The sequence below is a fragment of the Mesoplodon densirostris genome, chromosome 9, assembly GCF_025265405.1.
Source record: "Mesoplodon densirostris isolate mMesDen1 chromosome 9, mMesDen1 primary haplotype, whole genome shotgun sequence".
NCBI classification, from domain to species: domain Eukaryota; kingdom Metazoa; phylum Chordata; class Mammalia; order Artiodactyla; family Ziphiidae; genus Mesoplodon; species Mesoplodon densirostris.
This window is the reverse complement of record NC_082669.1, coordinates 81,631,380-81,652,892: the sequence shown is the minus strand read 5'-3', so window position 1 is coordinate 81,652,892 and position 21,513 is coordinate 81,631,380. Positions and strand designations below refer to the sequence as shown.

Here is a 21,513-nt window from a genome sequence, read left to right as displayed (position 1 = left end):
AAATAGAAAAGACAATGTTATAATATGACCTGGCAGTTGATCAATTCAAGCACTGTGACTAGTTCAGTATTAACCTACCAAATAAAGTTACAACTTGATATCAGTGTAACTTAAGATAAAGCCATTTCTCTAGGCCCCGTATCATAGACACATAATTAAAAGGTAGAAGGGATCATAGAAACTGTACACTTTCACCACGTCACACTCACTAGTCACCACAGGATACTGGTTAACTACAAGTAAAGAGGCACCATGTTCACACCAAGAATGAGGAAACTGGGCCCCCTCATATCTAGTTTAAGTTGAAAGTACAAGATCACAGACAATTCCTAACTTACAAATCGATTTTGTTCTAAAATTTCACACGTGAGAACAGACGCATTTTGCCCTAGATACAATATCCTACCCGACATGGTGTTGGATTCCTAGATTCGCCTTCAGAAGCACATATAATGGTAAATGCTCTTGGAGCACCTCTGTGTTCAATAGTACTGTAAAAGCCTAACCAACCTGCATAACAATGTTTTACAGAAAGAGATGGATCATCTCCTTCATGCAGTCTTGGAAGAGAAACATAGTCCCTCCTAGCTAAACCTTTGCCCTCTCCACGCACACAGTCATCTATCTTACTTCTCTCCAGCAGAGTCTTGAGAGAGAGTGCTGGAGGAAGATACAGAAAATTAACAGTTAACGTCGGGACACTGCAGTAAACCCTCAGCCACATTTAATCTCAGTGGGATTCTTGTCACTTCTATTCAGGGGCTCTTTGGCCATGATTAGTCCACCTACTTCTCTTTTCACAATAACTGTAACTTCTAACTAGGCTTTCTCTTCTTTCATGACCCTGTAAATCCTTGCTACTCAAAGCATGGTGCTAGGGCAAACAGGGTCTTCACCAGGGAGCTTTTAGAAATGCAGAATCTCAGGTTCCACCCCAAATCTGCATTTTAGCCAGATGGGAGGGGGCAGTGGTTGGTATGCATATAAAAGTTTGAGAAACACTGTCCTTCTGTCATTAAAGGACTTAATATTTATTTTTTTTGTCTAAAATGTTTTTGATATTATCATTTTTAAAAAAATCAAACTAAAAAATTCCATGTGTACCACCCCCCAATACCCTCACCTTAGATTCTAGCGAAAGTCAGATGCATTCAGTGATAACGTTCCTGCTTTTCTACCTCAATCAGAATCACCTGGGGAACTTTAGCCCCGAGCTCATCCCAGACCAATTAAGTCACATTATCTGGGGTTGGGCTGCTGGTTACTCTAAAGTAAAAATTCTCTGTTTCAAAGAAATCTAAACCCCATGATTTTCCAAACCTTGACATAGGAACTGGATAGCACACTGTGGGGAGCACAGGAAGTACAGCATGTGTGTTATGGATGGGGGTTCTAGTAGAGGGTAGAAATATTCAGGATGTAGGGTGAGTGTAGGCAGTGTAGCATTCAAGTCCCTGCTGGGGTTAGAGAAGCAGCTAGATATGGGGGGATGTGAGAGGAAGCTGAGAAAAGAGTTCTCCATGACAGGCATCTAGAAAATTTGCTGGAGGTAGGTGACCTTAGGTGAAAGGGACAAAAGTAAGTCAAAGTGCTTAAGTCAGAGACTACCTGTGTGCAGAATTCCCCAAAACACTCTCTTAGTTAGCAGTATGCTTAAATTCAACACCTACCCAATGTCTCTGTCAAAACATAAGGGACAAAGATCTTTTGCAAGACAGACTGTGGGACTTGAAAACTCTAACAGCCTGAGTCCTAAGACTTCTTTATGACCTTAAATTTCTTGGAGTTTAACAAATTTAAATATTAAAAGTAGTTTGACTCAAGTTGCACTGACATTTACCTCAATTTGATGATGGAAATATGCCCAGAGCTGCCTAGGAGTCAAGAATATATTTGAGTGAATGTTTGTAAATTTCTTATCATAATAAAGGTATTGTGACAACCATATTCTCTCAGTAATCTGCCTACAGGACTCCCTTCCTTTGGCTTCCCTCTGACTGTCCTTAACTGACTTGCACACTCAATTCTTCAACGGCCAGTTTTTCCTTTAAGCTGGGAGTCTTAAATGTTAAAAGCAATGTTATATCTGGCTGCTGAGGTGACCCTGGAAGAATCTTCAACATTCAAGCTTTTAACCTATATCTCCTGAGCAGATGCAAAGAAGCTCAGCAGACCCAAGACTGATTACTACAGTCACCATTCTATTGAGTACCTACATACAATCATTACAAATACAGTTACATAGCAATTATAATCTGATCTAACACAAGGGTCATAGGTTTTGGAACCAAAGAGACCTAGCTATCACTCAAATTTACCACATACCTAACATTGGAAAAGTTACTTAATTTTCTGCATCTCAATTTCCTTTTCTATATATTTGAGATACTAATGTCTGCTCCATGGAGTTGCTAGGAGAATGACCAAAAATAATCTGTATAAAGGGCTTAATGCTGAACCTGGAACAGATTAGGTACTCAATAAATATTAAACTATATTTTGTTTATTTTTTGATCTGTGTATACCAGACCAAAAATAAATTTTATAAATATGTTCATGTATCATCGAAATTTTCATGTTTAGGTGACTGCTTTGGTTCACATGAAACTTCTATGCTGGTGGGATCTAGAGGAATAAATTATCTCACAAGTCAGGCAGAGCATAAAAGGGACTTAATAATTCAGCCTCTCTCCCAGCTTCTACTCAGTTGTGCTTATGTTAACCGATGGAAGCAGCACGTGGTGGAGAACATGAAGAGAAAATTTTGAGTTTCTATACAATCTTAGTTATGGCATAACAATTAATTGAAATATCATTCACTTTAATCCAAGGATGACTTACTAAGAATGTTGCATTCTTGGGACTTCCCTGGTGGCGCAGTGGTTAAGAATCCGCCTGCAAATGCAGGGGACACGTGTTCAATCCCTGGTCTGGGAAGATCCCACATGCCACGGAGCAACTAAGCACATGTGCCACAACTACTGAAGCCCGCGCGCCTAGAGCCCGTGCTCCGCAACAAGAGAAGCCACCGCAACGAGAAGCCCGCGCACTGCCACGAAGAGTAGTCCCCGCTCACCGCAGCTAGAGAAAGCCCGCTCACAGCAACAAAGATCCAACACAGCCAAAAAATAAATAAAATTTTAAAAATAAATAAATAAAATTTAAAAATATTGTTTCCCAAAGCTCTGGGTGCTCTCATTAAGAAAAATCACCTCAAAGATATCTTAAAAGATAGTTAATTCTTCAGCTACCTTATTCATATTTACAGATAAAATATTTTCACCCCCAAACGGCTGCAGGTTTCTACAGAGAGAGAGAAAGAGAAAGAGAGAGAGAGAGAGAGAGAGAGAGAGAGATAAATAGATAGATAGATAGACAGACATCAATAGACAGATAATTTCAAAAGCCAGAGCATTTCTCCCAGGAGGTAATCAATAGCATTACAAAACATTGGGGACCTAAATGTGGTCATCTTTGTCAAAATAAATGTGTAAACGTATTTATTTGCTGTGTATCAAGTACAAGTTCTTAAAGCAATGCAACTTGCATGGCATCTCTTCGGGAGACACTATGGCAACCCTCACTCCCAAAGGCATGAAGACCAATATAATTACAACACAAATCCATTCAACTGGTACCTAACCTCCCAAAGCAAATACTGTGCACAGCCTTTACTTGAAGACTAAATAAGTTTTCAACTTGCCATCAGTTTTACAGATTACAGTCAAGGATTCCAAATGATGCTCTGGTGAGGTGAAAAATAATAGATCAGAGTTATATTTGACAACAGCTGGGGAACATCCCAGACTGCACTTAAACACCATAAAGCCTGGGATCTTCACGCATTGAGCTCTCCTCACAATGAGGAAGACATAGGAGACTGAGCAAACATACTGCAGGAGTACCTCACTGCCATATTTTTAATTTTTGCTATTTTTTCTTGAAACAATTCAGCATGCAGATATGACTTCAAAATATTACAAACACTCATATATGTAATTGCTGAATTTTACCTAATTCTCCTCCTGACATTGTCTCCTGACTTTCTCCTGTTGAATATAGGAAAATAAAATCATCAGCAATCTCATATACCAGTAATATAATGTGATTTGGGATCATAACAGAAAATAACTTTTTAAAAGAAATTTATTTTACTGAACCCATTTGAAATTATAAATGGCCACCTGTGTTCCAGGACATCCTAGTTCCAATGCATTTTTTACTTGTCTCCACTAGAGTTTTACTGGTTTCTTTGTATTCAGAGTTAGCCTTTTACCTGGGTACCAGATTACCCTAGTCCTTCTATAATCATAAAAATGAATATAGGGACTTCCCTGGTGACGCAGTGGTTAAGAATCTGCCTGCCAAGGCAGGGGACACGGGTTCGAGCCCTGGTCCAGGAAGATCTCACATGCCACAGAGCAACTAAGCCCATGTGCCACAACTACTGAGCCTGCGCTCCAGAGCCCGTGAGCCACAACTACTGAGCCCGTGTGCCACAGCTACTGAAGCCTATGCACCTAGAGCCTATGCACTGCAACAAGGAGTGGACCCTGCTCGCCGCAACTAGAGAAAGCCCACGTGCAGCAATGAAGACCCAACAAAACCAAAAATAAATAATAAAAATGAATATAATTATTTTACCCATAATGAACTTACAAATGAGATCCTTACCCCTAAATATAATATGATTCCATAGAACATAAATCTCCAGAAAAAGCATCGCCGAAGGGCATTAATGAGTTTGGGATTTTTCTTTGAAGCCAATTCTCTATCCCATTCTCTGCAAAAGAATACAAAGTGGGAACAGTAAGTTGCACGTGCAAATATCTGAGTTCTCTATTTCCCTTAACATAGTTTTATTCACACAAGTACATTCAATGAGATTAACCCAAGTGACTAAAAAGACAAAACCTTGGGGGGACCTTCCAACACCAACGCTCAGGCAGATGTTTGGCAGAATTCAATGCTCCACCATATATCAATTTTCAAGGACTTGACTTCATGAAAAGGCCACACTATATGTGTTAAAGAAAGGTTCTGGGCTTCTAAGAAGCAATGAATGCAAGAGGTGGACAAATAAAATATGACTCTTATGAATACACATTGCTGTGCTTAGAACAAGGTGAAAAATAAATATTTAATTTTTTCCCTTCACCTCTTGATCTTTACCTGTTTAGAATTGTAGTGGATTTTACAAAATATGACTGTCAAACCAAAAACAAGATTAAAAGTCAGGTGGATTTTTCTGTGATTTAACATTAGAAAAACTTGTTGTTTTTAAATGTAGGGGTATGAAACAAGTATCATCAACTTTGATTTTCAAATACTAAAGTCATTCTTTACAATAAACATCTTTGGAAAATTAGAACAGAATCAAATTCTATATTTTATGGCAGGAATAGAAATTAAATAAGTCTGAAAAATGGTTGGTGTCAAATAAATGTCTTTGTTTTCTTTTAAATACTATACATTCATCAGCCGATTATATTTACATTTTTGCCACTACTTTCTGTTCATAAAAACCCTCTTTCTCTTCCCAAGTGGATAAAGTATATCCCTAAATGTTAACCTCATCTTCATTTTTAAACTGTACAGAGATGAAAAGTTTCACAGGAAAGAACTATATAAAGACTTTATATCTGATCAACAGCTATTCTCATTACTATCCATCTACCATTATTAGAGGTGGTTCTAAGTTACTCCAAAGGAAGACCACACAACTGAGATTTGAGGGCAGGTTTGGCAGTCATGGGCATTGTGCATGGACACTGGCTTCCCTGAGAAGCTTACTCTCTATCATGCCTAATTATGCTATGCCATCCATCTACCTGCTCACACTCTTCCCACTCTTCCACTCACACACAAGACTTGCCTCCTATCCATGTCATTTGGTGATTCACAACGGGGTAAGGAGCTAAATATGGAGACAGATTCTGTCTCTCTTTCAAAGGAAGAATGAGTCAGATGAGAAAGCCAGGAAGAGAGGTGGTAAATAAACCAAAGAAATGGTTTCAAGTTGGGAAGAAGTGGTCAACCCTGAAGTCATGGTAGGAAGATGTCATTATATTTGACATTAAGAGACCTCTGGTGACCTTAGTCAATGTCATTTTAGGAATATGGTAGACACAGAAACCATATTTCAGGGAGTGGAGATGTAAAGGAAAGGAGAAGTAGAGAGAGCAGGAGAGCACAGAGATATTAGCTGTGGGAAAAAAAAAAAGAATGAGGTAGCAATCTGAGGGGAAGGCAAAGCTGGGGAATTTTTCAGTGGATGGGACTTGAACTACTGTACCCTGAGGGAAGGAATCAGCAGCGAGAGTAGATGGGGTAGTTCCTGCAATACCACAACAGACCCAGTAAGCATTCCAAACACCAAGAGTTGAATCATAATGGAAGAAATTTTATACTTATCAAGTTTGTAGCTTAGCTACAATCATGGAATGGATATGCGGTCTGCATACAGGAGTAATGCACAGGGTTCAAATCCACGGCCACAAACTGAGCCAGATGGGCCAAGGTACCTCAACCACATGGTAGCCACCTAGGGCCTTCATCACATATCATCTTTGAAATCTGTGACCAGGGTCACTTTCCAAATGCACAGAGATACAAAATACTATAAGTGGTATTTCACTCTTTCAAAATATTTCAGTAAATTCTAAATAACAATTTTTATAAAAAAGAAATAACAGAGTGAAGAAGAGATATCCCAAAAAAGACAAAAATAATAAAGATAAAGTTTATGGACTTATGCCGGCACAGTGTTGGATTGAAATAAAATAGGTACATTTTAAACATTGAATTGATATGGAGACACAATGAAAACTGAGGAGAAAAAAATGTTAGGCCAGATAATCCTACAAATTCAGGTTATGTCCTCAATTTGGCCATAAGTAAAAATAAATCTGGAGTATGCAGGTTTTGATTAACCTAGTCCTACTCTGATTAATCTTTCCCTCAGCATCCATTTAGAACTTAGATATTCATTATCTACTATATTATTTTGAACTTGCTGATATACCTACAATATACTATGCTTATATATTTTATCTCTGCAGAAGTGTTAGAGGTTTATATATAATGCTAGCCATTTCACATTCAATCATCATTCATTTATTCAACAAATATTTACTGAGCACCTACTACAGTCAGCCCTTCATGTCTACGGGTTCCTCATCCTCAGATTCAACCAACTGGGGATGGAAAATACTCACCAAAAAAAATTCCAGAAAGTTCCAAACAGCAAAACTTGGATTTGTCATGTGCTGGCAACAATTTACATAGCATTTACATTGTATTAGGTGTCATAATTAATCTAGAGATGATTTAAAATATACAAGAGAATATGTGTAGGTTATATGCATTTTGTATAAGGGACTTGAGCATCCATAGATTTTTATATCCAGGGGGAATCTAGCAAGGGACAACTGTATATACAAGACCCTATTCTAGACCCTATTCCAGGCACATCATAAACTGAACAAATCAAACAAAAACAAAACAAAACAAAAAAATATATCCCTGCCCTCATGGCACATACACACACTAAGTACTCAATATTAGGAGCTGGACCTTGAACTTGGAAATGTGAAGCTGCTACTTCCACTAGCCTAATTCTTTGAATAAAATCAAGAAAAAGTAAGGCTGAATATCTTATTTGCCTTGAAATTTCAAAATAAATTCAATGAATTTCATGAAAATAAGGTAAACAAATTGCAAATCTACTCAACTATTTTATTTTGGTACAGTAAAAAGTAGCTACTTCTTTTTCTTTTTCTTTTTTCTGTCAACTCCCTCTTCCCTTTCCCCTTCATCTGGTATCAGACCCTGTACTGCTGGCACAAGACCCAGCCTAGCTCATTCATAGATTGTTGTTGGTCCAAGGAGTGAGCTTGTGACTCAAAAGTTTCTGGGATTTTTCACATTTGGCCACAGAGAAAGGACTCTTTCCTCTGTGGTCTATAAAAATATGAGCAAAGAGTTCTGAGAACCCACTGCATGGAGGAAGCTGGTCTGAGAGAATAAAACCAGTCCCTGGTTCCACTGAGTCCCTAAGGCCAATTCTCTACCTAGGCCTTCACACAGGTAGACTACATGAACCAATAAATTCCCTCTTAAATAAATTCACTGGCAACCAAAAGGATTATAACCAATACTCTTAGAATGGGAGACTTCTTTACAACGGGAAACACTGTTCCTGGGGAGGCCAGGAGTATAGACCTGGGTTTGAACCACAGCTCAATCAATTATTAGCTGGAAAATTACATCATCTCTCTGAGCCTCAGTTTGCTCTTCTGTAAGACAGAGATAATGATGCTTTCCTTCCAGAATGCTGAGAGGAGATACTACACCTGGCATTCAACGTATACTCAAAAATATGAAATTTTTACATTTCTTTGACATCCAACAGCCTTTACCCTAAGATTTCCAAGTATGTACATTTGTATTCACACATTAAGGTTTTGGAGGCAAATGTACACAACTTGCTTCATAAAGATGTGATTCCAATCTTCACAAAATCCATGTAATAGTCTTCAAAGACAGGTAGCTTCTCAGAATTCAAATATGTGTTTTTCAAAAAAAGGTCCTATCTCAGGAAAATGGTTTTTCTTCTTTCATCCTTTCATTGTTTAATTCTTAACTAATCAAGACTTCATCAAGAATATAGGATGTTCCTATTATAAATATGCCATTTTAAGAATTAAACCCTCTAATGTCAGTTCTCTAGTCTCTAAATAATAATATTAATTTCTCTCTTCAATAAACAACGTGCATGAACATACCTTTCCAATTTTTCAGATAGACTGTCAGCAGAATCAGAAGAAGAGATATGGTATATATCTGACAATTCCAGGCGGTGTTTGTACCCTTTCCTCAAAATTGGTCTGGTCCAGCTAAAATAAAGAGAGAGGAGACAGATATAAATGTTAACTTGATTTGATCTCCAATGTAGACTTGGAATCAGATACAGTTTCAAATTTTTTAGCATGTGGAAAATGGTGGTAGTGCATAAATACGCGAATAAAATAAGTCAACTTATATAAATGCCAGGGAGTCATATCTTACAGAACACAACTATATAAAACATCATCAGCTCTGAACTGATGTGACGATAGCTTTGTCTAAAAGTATGGGGGATGACGGTAGAATCATCATCTTTCCCAGAGGAAAAAACCAAACTGCTAAACATTCTATACTCAAAATATTCTTCAAGAAAAAAAAAAAGAAGAAAATTCCCCAAAATAACCAGATACTAGGAGTTTATAGTTTGCTGAAGTCCAGTCTCTACCACTTCAAATACAAAATGATCTGTGAATAAGAAGACAGACCCTCAAACAACAATGTTAACCATAGCTCACAGTACTCAGCAATGAGCTATTTGTTGAATGAACTGACTGTAGCTGGAGTATCAATTTGTTGACTTAATCATCACCCCTGAATGAGGGTGGGGATCATAATTTTCTTATGTTTTGTCTCCTCACCCCATAGCAGTTACGCACATCTGCCCGCTACGCATCTAATAAATAACAATTTATGATGGAAGCTAGGGAAGCTGGCATAGTAAATACTTATGCAGGATACTCCAGTTATTTTCAAATACATTGTTTCTAACTACTGTGAATAAGGCAAAATAATCTTCACAGAGCTAAGAAAATCTAAAAAGAAGTCAAAGACAAGGGAAAACAAAGAGGAAGGAGGGAGGGGCAGGAGAATTGTAAAACAAAGAAATCACGTACAAAGAGAAACTTCTAAATGAAATTTGAGCAAATGAGACCTTTCTCGTGAAATTTCATATATTAAAAAAATTTTTAACATCTTTATTGGAGTATAATTGCTTTACAATGGTGTGTTAGTTTCTGCTTTATAACAAAGTGAATCAGCTATACATATACATATATCCCCACATCTCCTCCCTCTTGCGTCTCCCTCCCACCCTCCCTACCCCACCCCTCTAGGTGGTCACAAAACACGGAGCTGATCTCCCTGTGCTATGTGTCATATATTTATTAAAGAAAGGAATTGAACTTGGAATCAGTGATTCCCAACATATGCTTTTACCCTTACCATCTTTCTTTTCTTCAGAGAGTCCTAAAATTTGGTGTCATTGAGACGTTGGTAATACATCAAAATTCATGTTACCCACCAAAAATCAATAGGGAGTGTTTTAGCAATATCTGAGAAGCAAAATAAACTTATACTAGGAAAATTATTCTAGCAAAGCCATTCAGAATAAAAAGAGGAAATGCTATGCCAAATGCAAACATTTTGACATTGTTTCAGGGCAAAACTTTCAGAAGGCTCTCATGTTCACCTTCCCCACTCCCACCCCAAGAGTCCAGATTCTTGTTTACACTTCCCTTGTCTCCACCTTCTTCAGTCAGCCACTGCCCTGTGTTCCTGATGTCTCTACAACTTGTCCTTCCTTAAAATTTAACTGAATTAAGACCTAGCTCAAGGACTTCACTGGTGGTCCAGCAGTTAAGACTCCACCCTCCCAATGCTTGGGACCCAGGTTTGATCTCTGGTCAGGGAACTAGACCCCACATGCCACAACTAAAGACCCCGCATGCTGCAACTAAAGATCCAGCGTGCCACAACTAAGACCCGGCACAGCCAAATAAATAAATAAATATTTTTTTTAAAAAAGACCCTGCTCAAAGGCTCAGTAGCTTCACCAACCATTTCTGACCAACATATCGAGTGACAATGGCTTAATATGTCAGTTTCTGTCATTAACTTGCAATATTTACATCTTAAGAAGAGACTTCAAACTTCAGCAAAGGGTGATAATTGTTTTATCTTTATTGCCCAGTGTGATCCATTGGCAATTTCTCCTGAAGAACAAGAATGAAAATAGTTAAGGACAGTCTGAACACAGCAGTTAAAGAAGTGCTGTGGGGCTTTCCTGGTGGCACAGTGGTTGAGAGTCCGCCTGCCGATGCAGGGGATACGGGTTCGTGCCCTGGTCCGGGAGGATCCCACATGCCACGGAGCGGCTGGGCCCATGAGCCATGGCCACTGAGCCTGTGCGTCCGGAGCCTGTGCTCCGCAATGGGAGAGGCTGCAGCAGTGAGAGGCCCGTGTACCGCAAAAAAAAAAAAGTGCTGTGATCATGCAGCATCTGCATTGGGCATCATCTGTGAGAGTGCTGGCACACCCGCCTGGCACTCACAATCCAGTAGCCAACATAAGCACTTTGGAAGCACATTTGCCAATATAGGGGGCAGTAAGGGTGTGAAAAATCTGGGACAGCAATTTAGGATATAAACTCCATTCTGTTGGTTATAAGCCTTTGTAAACTTAAGAAGTGAAAAGGTGAAGCAAGTGTTTACGACTAATAAAAAAATTATGTGTATATAGCACTTTCACAAACACTAGCATATTGTGATTTTAATTTGAAAATCTTGATAGGTAGGTAGAACAAGAAGAGATCATTGCCCTACTTTAAGGATAAAGAAATGGAGGCTCAAAGATGTTAAATTTGTCTGTTACTAAATGCCACAAACTAGATTTTTACCACATTCTTCTGATGTCATTTCTTCCTTTACCATGTTCAGCTCTTATGTTTAGGAAAATTAAACTTGGTGGGTTATTCTAGACATAGTTCTGGAACGCGGGTCTGGAAGCAGGGAGACCTGAAGCTAGCAGACTGCAGGCAGTAGTGTGGTGTCATGTACTGACAAATCTTTAACCATGCCTTCTCCAGGAAAACAAAAAACAAAAAGTGACTTATGGTATTTGCCAATTTCTGTGGTGTAAATACTCCCACCATGACCAGTTTCAAGTCACCAAATGTGAAGTCACTGAACACAGAGTTGGGAAGAGATACACAGCTGCATATTATAAGATAGTGTGATTACCATTCAGATACAATCAACATAACCTCAATACATAGATAATAATTATGTAGTGATAACTTTTCAATTATTACCTTTGTTTTAATATAATTTATTTAATTGTAAGTGTAAATCAATTAATTTTTAATACTAGTTTTACTTAACAACCAGCTCACAAGTTCCTGAAAATTTAACTATCAGCTCAGCCAGAAAGGGCCAACAGAAATAGATCACTGACTGCGAGATGGTTGAAAGACTCAGAACAAGGGTAACAGCATTGAGAATGGAAAGGAAGGGGTCTATGGAAAATTTAGAAGAGAAAAATATACTCCATCTATTAATAAACCTTTCATTTTCAGTATGTTTGAAATTGTTAAAATATGAAACTAAATTTACAAATAAAGAGAAGTTCACTATCTGTAAATATTACAGCACAAAAGACATTTGCAGGAAATTTAAAAACAAATATTTTCTTTCTTTTAAAAGCTAAATAAACATACATCTTTTGGTCCACATCTAAGACCTGATCACCGTTTCCATTAATGAGTTTCTAGCTCATTTTTTAAATACTTTAAATAACACCTACATTTATTAAAAGCTTCCTGCATTATCTATGCCCATTTTAATATATATGTTATACGAAGACATCTAGTTTTGATTATCAAGAGTTCCATAGCCCAGCGTCATCAAATCAAACATATTCAGTAGTATTAAAAGTTAGCCATTTATAATTATTAATATAATTTAGTGTTTCTGACAGATTCACTACAGTAAACCTATATTTGTAACCTGAAATAGAAACAACTTAAGGTAAATTATGAGAACTAAAATCAATTAACCTTAGGCTGCCTGGCAATCACCAGAGATATCTGAAAGAATTTATTTCGTGAGATTAAACCAAAAAGAAAATTGAATGAAATTTCTGCCCCATCAAGGAGGTCTCCATGACTACCTCAAGCCAGTCACAGAAATACAAAAAAACAAAAAAAACAAAAAACTCTCCAGGTATCTACACTTAGACATTCACTGAAATATTAGTTACTGTAAAACTCCAGCCACTGCTTTTTTTTGAATGAGCTTGAGTATGTTAAACATACTTGGATAGAATTTAGAAATGCCAACTCAGGATTTCTACTTCAGTATTTCTTCCATTAAATATTTTTTTTTTGTTTGGTTTTTTTTTTTTTTTTTGCGGTGCGCGGGCCTCTCACTGTTGTGGCCTCTCCCGTTGTGGAGCACAGGCTCCCGATGCGCAGGCTCAGCGGCCATGGCTCACGGGCCCAGCCGCTCCGCGGCATGTGGGATCTTCCCGGACCGGGGCACGAACCCATGTCCCCTGCATCGGCAGGCGGACTCTTAACCACTGTGCCACCAGGGAAGCCCTCCATTAAATATTAATGAGTACCCAGGTGTTTCATTAGCAAGGCAGGTACACCTGGAATAACCAAAAGCAATAAGCACTATTCTTCCTCCTTATCCTCACATTTGCTCCCACCCACCCTCCCTCTCACCTCTAACTGATCTTACCCTTCTCCTTCATTCATAACCTGTCACTGTATATTGAAAATGGACTTATAAATTGATCTACTTAGAAACTGTGACAGTTTCCAAAGTTCTTGTTATTTCTAACAGAAACTAGCTAATCATTAATTACAAGGTAGCAGACAGAGATCCTTAAGATATATGTTCTTTATAACCTAAAGTTCTGCGACTTCCCTGTTAACGCAGTGGTTAAGAATCCGCCCGCCGGGGGTTCCCTGGTGGCACAGTGGTTGAGAGTCCGCCTGCCAGTGCAGGGGACACGGGTTCGTGCCCCGGTCCGGGAAGATCCCACATGCCGCGGAGCGGCTAGGCCCGTGAGCCATGGCCGCTGAGCCTGCGCATCCGGAGCCTGTGCTCTGCAACGGGAGAGGCCACAACAGTGAGAGGCCAGAGTACCGCAAAAAAAAAAAAAAAAAAAAGAATCCACCCGCCAATGCAGGGGACACAGGTTCGAGCCCTGGTCCGCAAAGATCCCACATGCCGTGGAGCAACTAAGCCCGTGTGCCACAACTACTGAGCCCGCGAGCCCAGAGCTCATGCTCCGCAACAAGAGAAGCCACCGCTCACAGCAACTAGAGAAAGCCCGTGTGCAGCAACGAAGACCCAACGCAGCAAAAAATAATAATAATAAATAAATAAATTTATTTTTAAAATATATATATATCCTAAAGAACTTTAATAAAGTCTAGTACCCAGACACACTGTGAGCTTAACAATAAGAGTCTTCAGGTTTTATTAAGGAAAAATGCTATCACTTGATTTTTTTTAATATATACGCACACATACAATGAAACTATTTAGTTTCTTTTCTTAGGACAAAATTTCTGATTTCTACATAAATTTAGAGTGACTTGTAATTCCTTATCATGAAAATAATTTTCCAATTATAGACACTATTAAAGCCTTGATTTTCATGAAACCTATCCCTGTAAAAGCCACATAATTAAAGCTTATAACCATTTTTCCATTTGACATTTGGCTTTTATTAATCCAACAGAGGCATCTGACATTTTCATCTGCTAGAATTTAAGATGAAGGTCAGGTATCAGATCTTTTCAGTTTCAAATGATTTTGTTTGTATAAAACAATCATGCCTCCACATTATTTAACATTACTTTTGATTTAACTAGCCAGATAAAATGAAATGAAATAGCAAATTCAAACCCATGGTAGCATGACACATCTCCTAAATACTGACAAATTGATACACTCAAATGACTAAGTCTTCTTCCTTTTTGCATGAAATAATACTTGAGGAACTAAGTAGAAATTACTCTAAACTGCTTAGTATGGACAAATTTAAATACGCTAGAGGTTTTCTCATCATCCAATATATTACCATGAGTTTGAAATAGCCCAACTAAGCTGGATAGTCCTAACTAAAGAAAATGTTGAAGTTCAGGCTGAGGAGAGAGGGTGAATCATTTGAACAGACTGTAACAACAAATCTCAAATTCCTGCAGCATATTCTGCCAGTTTGCTTTAGGTTTTTTGATAAATGGCTATCATGGGAAGAATTGATTTGAGACCAGAAGTCATTTCATCTCTAAAAGGATGTTTCTTTTCTAATTCATATAAATAACACTTCAAATGTCACAGTTATTTTATCAACTTAGATCTGGTGTTATCTTATAGCTGGATATGTTTTTTTCTCAATGAATTTTAGTAAAAATAAAACTTGAGAAAGTAGTGGCATCTAGCTCTCAAAAGTCCTGTATAAAACTTGTAGGCTTCAAGAATGCACCCCAAAGTCACAGCATTGGGGTGAGGGTCAAGTCGGTGAGTCTCTGTTCTCTCATCCCACAAGGTAATTAAACAGGGTTTGCTGCTTACCCATAAAATGTTAAATTTAGAATAAATAACCACTTTAGTCAGCTCAATCACATTTTTGCTTGCTAAAGATGAGCTATTTTTGTGTTTGAGAGTTAATTTCTCATGAGGCTCCTAGTTTACCAAGAGAACTGTAGAAGTTCTTTTTCTTTCTGTAGATGAGTAAACAGTAAATGTAGTCAATGAATTTTAGAAGATTTGGAAAGATAATTATTTGCTGCTCAACAAAACACTGCAAACCAATTCTGAAAAACCTTCCAGAGGCCCAGAAATTAAAACCATAACATAAATTACTTTAACTTCATGCTTAATGAACCTAAACATTAAATAGGAAATCGATCTGCCCATTTTAAAAGATGCTCCCAAATATAAATGTATTTGGAATGTAAGCATATTAAGAAAACTTCAGGAAAGATATTTTCTTTTTTGCTTATCTATATTCACTAATGTTTAACTATGAGCATGTATAACTTTGGAAATAAGGAGGAAGTTCTTTTTAATTAAAGAAGAAGTTACATATTATAATTAGTACTTGCTATGGCTAGCTATGCACATAAACTTTCTAGTCAAATATGTTTTAACTCCATGATTTTCATATAATGCTCATTATTAATTTTCATTTCCCATAAAACTGCTTTCTTTTCTTTCCTGATATGATTGTCTGAGGTAAAACTTTATCATGAAAACTACAAAACTCCAGTCACCTAACTTCTATGGCGAATCTGTTACTGAAAAAACTGAATTAGTGATTTTAAGAAAACTCTAGGTTTTAACTCTGTCATTTTCCAGTCATGTGACCTTGGAAATAGCTTTTCTTAAGCTCTCTCAGCTGCAGCTCCTGCTGGAAATAATTACTATGACTCCCTGGTTTTCATGGGGGCCAAATTCAATGTTGTCTATAAAATATTACAGCTGTATGTTATTGCATTGCTTCTTCATGGAAACTACTTGGCTTTAGTTTAATTTTCAGAGCACTAGAGTTTATTATTATTGGGATTATAACAAAAGTACTAGCTAACCTTAATAGACTATTCCTATAACTCTCTAAAATTCTAAGTATTTCACATACGTTATTTCATCTGATCCCCACTACAATTCAAGAGATAAGCCCTAATATTATCTCCATCTTACAGATGAGTAACTGGGGCTGAGGGAGCTTAAATAGTTCATCCAAGGCAGAGTTAGAATTTCAAAACAGGACTGTGATACCAAAGCTTACACTTGTACCAAATTTGCCATATTAGGACTAATTTTAGAAGGAAAAAAAAAACAGCACACAGATAAGTATAATATGAAAAGCATAAGCAACAATAGAAAAAATAGATAAATTTGACATCATCAAATTATAAAACTTGGGCTTCCCTGGTGGTGCAGTGGTTGAGAATCTGCCTTTAATGCAGGGGACACGGGTTCGAGCCCTGGTCTGGGAAGATCCCACATGCCGCGGAGCAACTAGGCCCATGAGCCACAACTGCTGAGCCTGCACGTCTGGAGCCTGTGCTCCGCAACAAGAGAGGCCACGATAGTGACAGGCCCGCGCACCGCAATGAAGAGTGGCCCCCACTTGCTGCAACTAGAGGAAGCCCTCACACAGAAACAAAGACCCAATACGGCCAAAAATAAATATAAATAAATAATTTTAAAAAAATTATAAAACTTTTATGCCTCAAAGCAGACCATCGGGCTTCCCTGGTGGCGCAGTGGTTGAGAGTCTGCCTGCCGATGCAGGGGACGTGGGTTCATGCCCCGGTCTGGGAAGATTCCACATTCCGCGGAGCAGCTGGGCCCCTGAGCCATGGCCGCTGAGCCTGCGCATCCGGAGCCTATGCTCCGCAATGGGAGAGGCCACAACAGAGAGAGGCCCGTACCGCAAAAAAAAAAAAAAAAAAAAGCAGACCATCAATAAAGTAGAAAAAATAACCCAGAGAACGGGAGAAAATTTTTGCAAATCATATATCTGATAAGAGACCTGTATCTGGAACATACAAGGGACTCTTACAATGCAGTAATAAAAAGACAACCCAATTTAGAAATTGGCAAAGGATCTGAATAGACATTTCTCCAAAGAAGATATACAAACACCCCAAAACATATGAAAAGATGTTCAACCTCATTAGCCATTAGAGAAATGCAAATCGAAGATAATTATTTGCTGCTCAACAAAACACTACAAACCAATTCTGAAAATCCTTCCGGAGGCCCAGAAATTAAAACCATAACATAAATTACTTTAACTTCATGCTTAATGAACCTAAACATTAAATAGGAAATCGAACTGCCCATTTTAAAAGATGCTCCCAAAAATAAATGTATTTGGAATGTAAGCATATTAAGAAAACTTCAGGAAAGGTATTTTCTTTTTTGCTTATCTATATTCACTAATGTTTAACTATGAACATGTATAACTTTGAGAGGTTCTACTACACACCCACTAGAAAGGCTATAATCAAAAAGAGGTAACAATAAGTGTTCACATAGATGTGGAAAATAATATTAGAGCCCTTATACCCTGCTGGTGGGGATGTAAAATGATGCAGCCACTTTGGAAAACAATCTGAAAGGTACTCAAAATATTAAACAGAAAGTTACCATATGACCCAGCAATTCCATTCCTTGGTGTATGCCCAAGAGAAATGAAAATATGTGTCCACATGAAAACTTGTACACAAGTGTTTATAACAGCATTTTTTATAATAAGCAAAAAAGTAGAAACAATCCAAATATCTACCAACTGCTGAATGGATAAATGTATAATCCTACGACTTGAATATTGCTTAGTGATAAAAAGAATGACATACTGACACATGCTACAACTTGGATGAATCTTGAAAACACTGTGCTAAGTGAAAGAAGCTAGTCACAGAAGATCATATTGTTTCATTTATATGAAATGTCCAGAACTGGCACACCTATGGAGAAAGTGGATTAGTAGTTGTCCAGGGTGGGGATGAAGGAGGGAATGGGGAATAATTGCTTATGGATATGGAATTTCTTTTTGGGGTGATGCAAGTGTTCTAAAATTGGTTGTAGTGATAGTTACACATCTCTTGTATACTTTAAGTAGGTAAATTTTTTGGTATGTGAATTATATCTCAAAAAAGCTGGTATTAAGACAAACAGCATAAAGAAATCAATTGCCAGCATGGATTGTAGAAACTTTTCCCAAATGTTTGATTTTCCCTCCTAGAGTTGGTGAAATGCACATTTTTATTATGGTGACTTTGACACTCTAAACCCTTTCATATATGTCAGTGCCTGGGTAGCTGCTACAAGTGATTAAGACTGTGCAAAGCCCACGAAAGGATCCAAGGATTGATGACATGAAACATGAGTCATATAAATCGTTTATTCCTGGCCCCCACAAGCAAAGCATTTAATTGCTGGAACTACTATGAATACATAAAAAATAAGAATGGTGAGGGAGTAGCATTGGCATAAAAAGACCACTTCTAACAGCTATACTTAATCCATTCACATGTATTGGATTTCAGGGAGGATTTCAGGGACTCAAGCAATTAAGAGACAATAAGCAGTGCTACAAAAAATAGCCCAAGTCTGTGTACTTTAGAAAAGGAGCCTCAGAGCATTGTTTCATGGTTTTAGTTTGATTTTTATTCTATCAGGGCATGAAGCCACAAATAAGAGACACAAAACTGATTATAGCTGGAACAACTGGCTAGAAAGATAGGATGATTAACTACCCAATAAAATTGCGGCATCTTGTATGAGTTCACTTTTAGGAGCTCTTTACTAACCTAGAAAGACAAGTGAAAACATTGCTCTCTAACTTCTGATTTTTATTTCCATTGGCAATAAGAAATATATCTGGGGGCTTCCCTGGTGGCACAGTGGTTAAGAATCTGCCTGCCAATGCAGGGGACAAGGGTTCGAGCCCTGGACCGGGAAGATCCCACATGCCGTGGAGCAACTAAGCCCGTGCGCCACAACTACGGAGCCTGTGCTCTAGAACCTGCGAGCCACAACTACAGAGCCCGAGTGCAACAACTACTGAGCCTGTGCTCTAGAGCTTGTGTGTCGCAACTACCGAGCCCATGTGCCACAACTACTGAAGCCCGCATGCCTAGAGCCCGTGCTCTGCAACAAGAGAAGCCACCACAATCAGAAGCCCGTGCAAGACCCAACGCAACGAAAAATAAAAATGGGATCTTCCCAGACTGGGGCACGAACCCGTATCCCCTGCATCGGCAGGCGGACTCAACCACTGCGCCACCAGGGAAGCCCCTCCCTCACTTTTTTACAGAACTCTGAATCCCTTATTGAAGCTCTTTGTTCACCTAGTTTGTTCAGACACCATCACTAGGACCCAAAGTAAACACACTCTAACAGGCTTCTTCATCCTTCGGCAATGAAATCCCCATGTCCTTCAGAGTCAGGGTTGCCATTCTAGAATTAACTCAATATCTGGAGTAAAGGCCACTTGATATTTCTCTGCTAAAGTCTTTCTCGCAATATGGAGATAACTCTCCTCTCTTGGGGACAGAAATCCTCTGAGAAGCTCTGGACTGCGGAGTCAGGGATCTGTTTAGTATGAGCTGTAATAGGCAAATCACATGCTAGACTCTCATGACCTTCAACTTCCAGATGACTTAATGACCCCTCACCATGTGTACAAAAAAAATCACTACTTATTAAATCCTCCGTGACACCTGCTTTCCAGTTACTGCCTCAAAGCAACTTTTCCCACAATTAAAACAAAAGAAAAAAAAGCAGTCTAAGTCCACCCAACATAGTTTATTTGAGGCTGTTTACTTGTTTATTTTGCTTGATAGATGGAATGGTAAAATGGAGGTTGGAGACAACCTCAGAAATGTTTTAAGATGAAGATGGTTAAGAATGAATCTTCCAAGGGTAACATTCAAACATGATGCATCAAGAAGACAAAGCTGGTGATTTTTTAAAGTTAGGCATGATAAATCTGGTCTCTAGGGTTCTGCTTGGAATCCTCTAGCCAGATAAACGATCAGTCAAATTCTAGAATTTTTCTCATTTATCTTAACTTTCTCTTTACTCTAACTTGTGTATGCTGTATGTTCTGTTATACTGTTATCCTGCTGTTACTCATGATTATTTCTCAGGATTCAAAGAGCCTTATGGCAATGTATTCAGACTTCTCAGCTGCAGATAATTCCCCATCTTCAAGCTATATATGGAATTTGGTCATTGGTTGCATTTTAACCCTTTTTTTTAATCTTTCATTGTTATTAGTTCACCCTCTAGAAAACAAATCACAAATTATAGCATTAAAAGGTAAATTTAGCATCTTCTTTATTTCTCCCTGCTTTGGCAAGGTGGAAAGTGTTTGTAGACACATTGTATGACTCAGGATTTAAGTTTCAGATGCTGTTCCTGAGGTTCTGGAGCAATGCTAATGCTATTTTTCATTTTCTTGGAGCCTTGATATCACTGAGAGGGACACTGACAGTAAAACTCCTATGAGATGTAAGGGGAGGAGAACAGTAGTGGCTGAACCCTCACTCATTCCCAGTGTGAATCCCAGGAAAAAAAGGAAGCCTGACAGAAGCAGAGAATGGAGGTTCAAGGTTTATCATGGAAATAAGACTTTACTGCAAAAGCCTTACTTTAAATCCTCTTCACTTAATCTCTACATCTTTTTTTCATATAGGCAACATATAAATAAATAAAGATCCACAAAATAACCTGTTACTTTTCCCCCCAATAGCAAAGCACGCAATAATGGATGACTGAATCATTAGATCCTAACAAGCAATTTAAAAGTTCAGAACAGTCACCTTTGCAATCAGGTCCTTAAAAATAGAAATCATAACACAAATGATGATACTTTAGTGCAAATCATTTTTACAGGCATTTAAGAATCATTTTTACTTCAAAATGTCATAATCTCTTGCTTGCATATACACATTAGGAAAAAGAACTTTAAAGGAAACATCAAGCCAGCTTCTCTTCCTTTTAAACTCTGCAGGAGCTCTCACTGGATGAAACCATTGATAATAAGATGGCTCTTAATTTTTTAAAGGATTCTCCTATTCCTATCATTTGATACAGCATTTTTTTGGTTTTGTTCCAACACCAGCCAAATGCCAGGTCACACTGAAGAAAAATTAATAACTTCCTCAAAATAAAACCTGACCTCTATTTCCCAAAAATCTCAAATGCATTGAAATAGTTTCATATGAATTACGTGTGTCTCTCTACAATCTAGGTTTAATTTTCCTCCCATGCGTTCCATTCTCTCCTGTACTTCCTCCACCTGAACTGTCACTACTAATTGTCTATTTGCTTGTCGGCCAAACCCCCGTGT

At 38.1% G+C, this 21,513-nt stretch overlaps 1 protein-coding gene across 1 annotated transcript in view; it reads right to left on the bottom strand.

Annotated features, from left to right (window-relative positions):
* CFTR (CF transmembrane conductance regulator) overlaps positions 1-21,513 on the bottom strand; it is a 194,794-nt gene that overhangs the window by 157,807 nt on the left and 15,474 nt on the right. Inside the window, exons 2-3 of the mRNA XM_060107728.1 lie at positions 8,787-8,957; positions 4,675-4,783 (exon numbers count right to left, since the gene is read on the bottom strand). Of these exons, the coding sequence (XP_059963711.1) occupies positions 4,675-4,783; positions 8,787-8,957 (280 nt within the window). The remainder of the gene's footprint in view (positions 1-4,674; positions 4,784-8,786; positions 8,958-21,513) is intronic.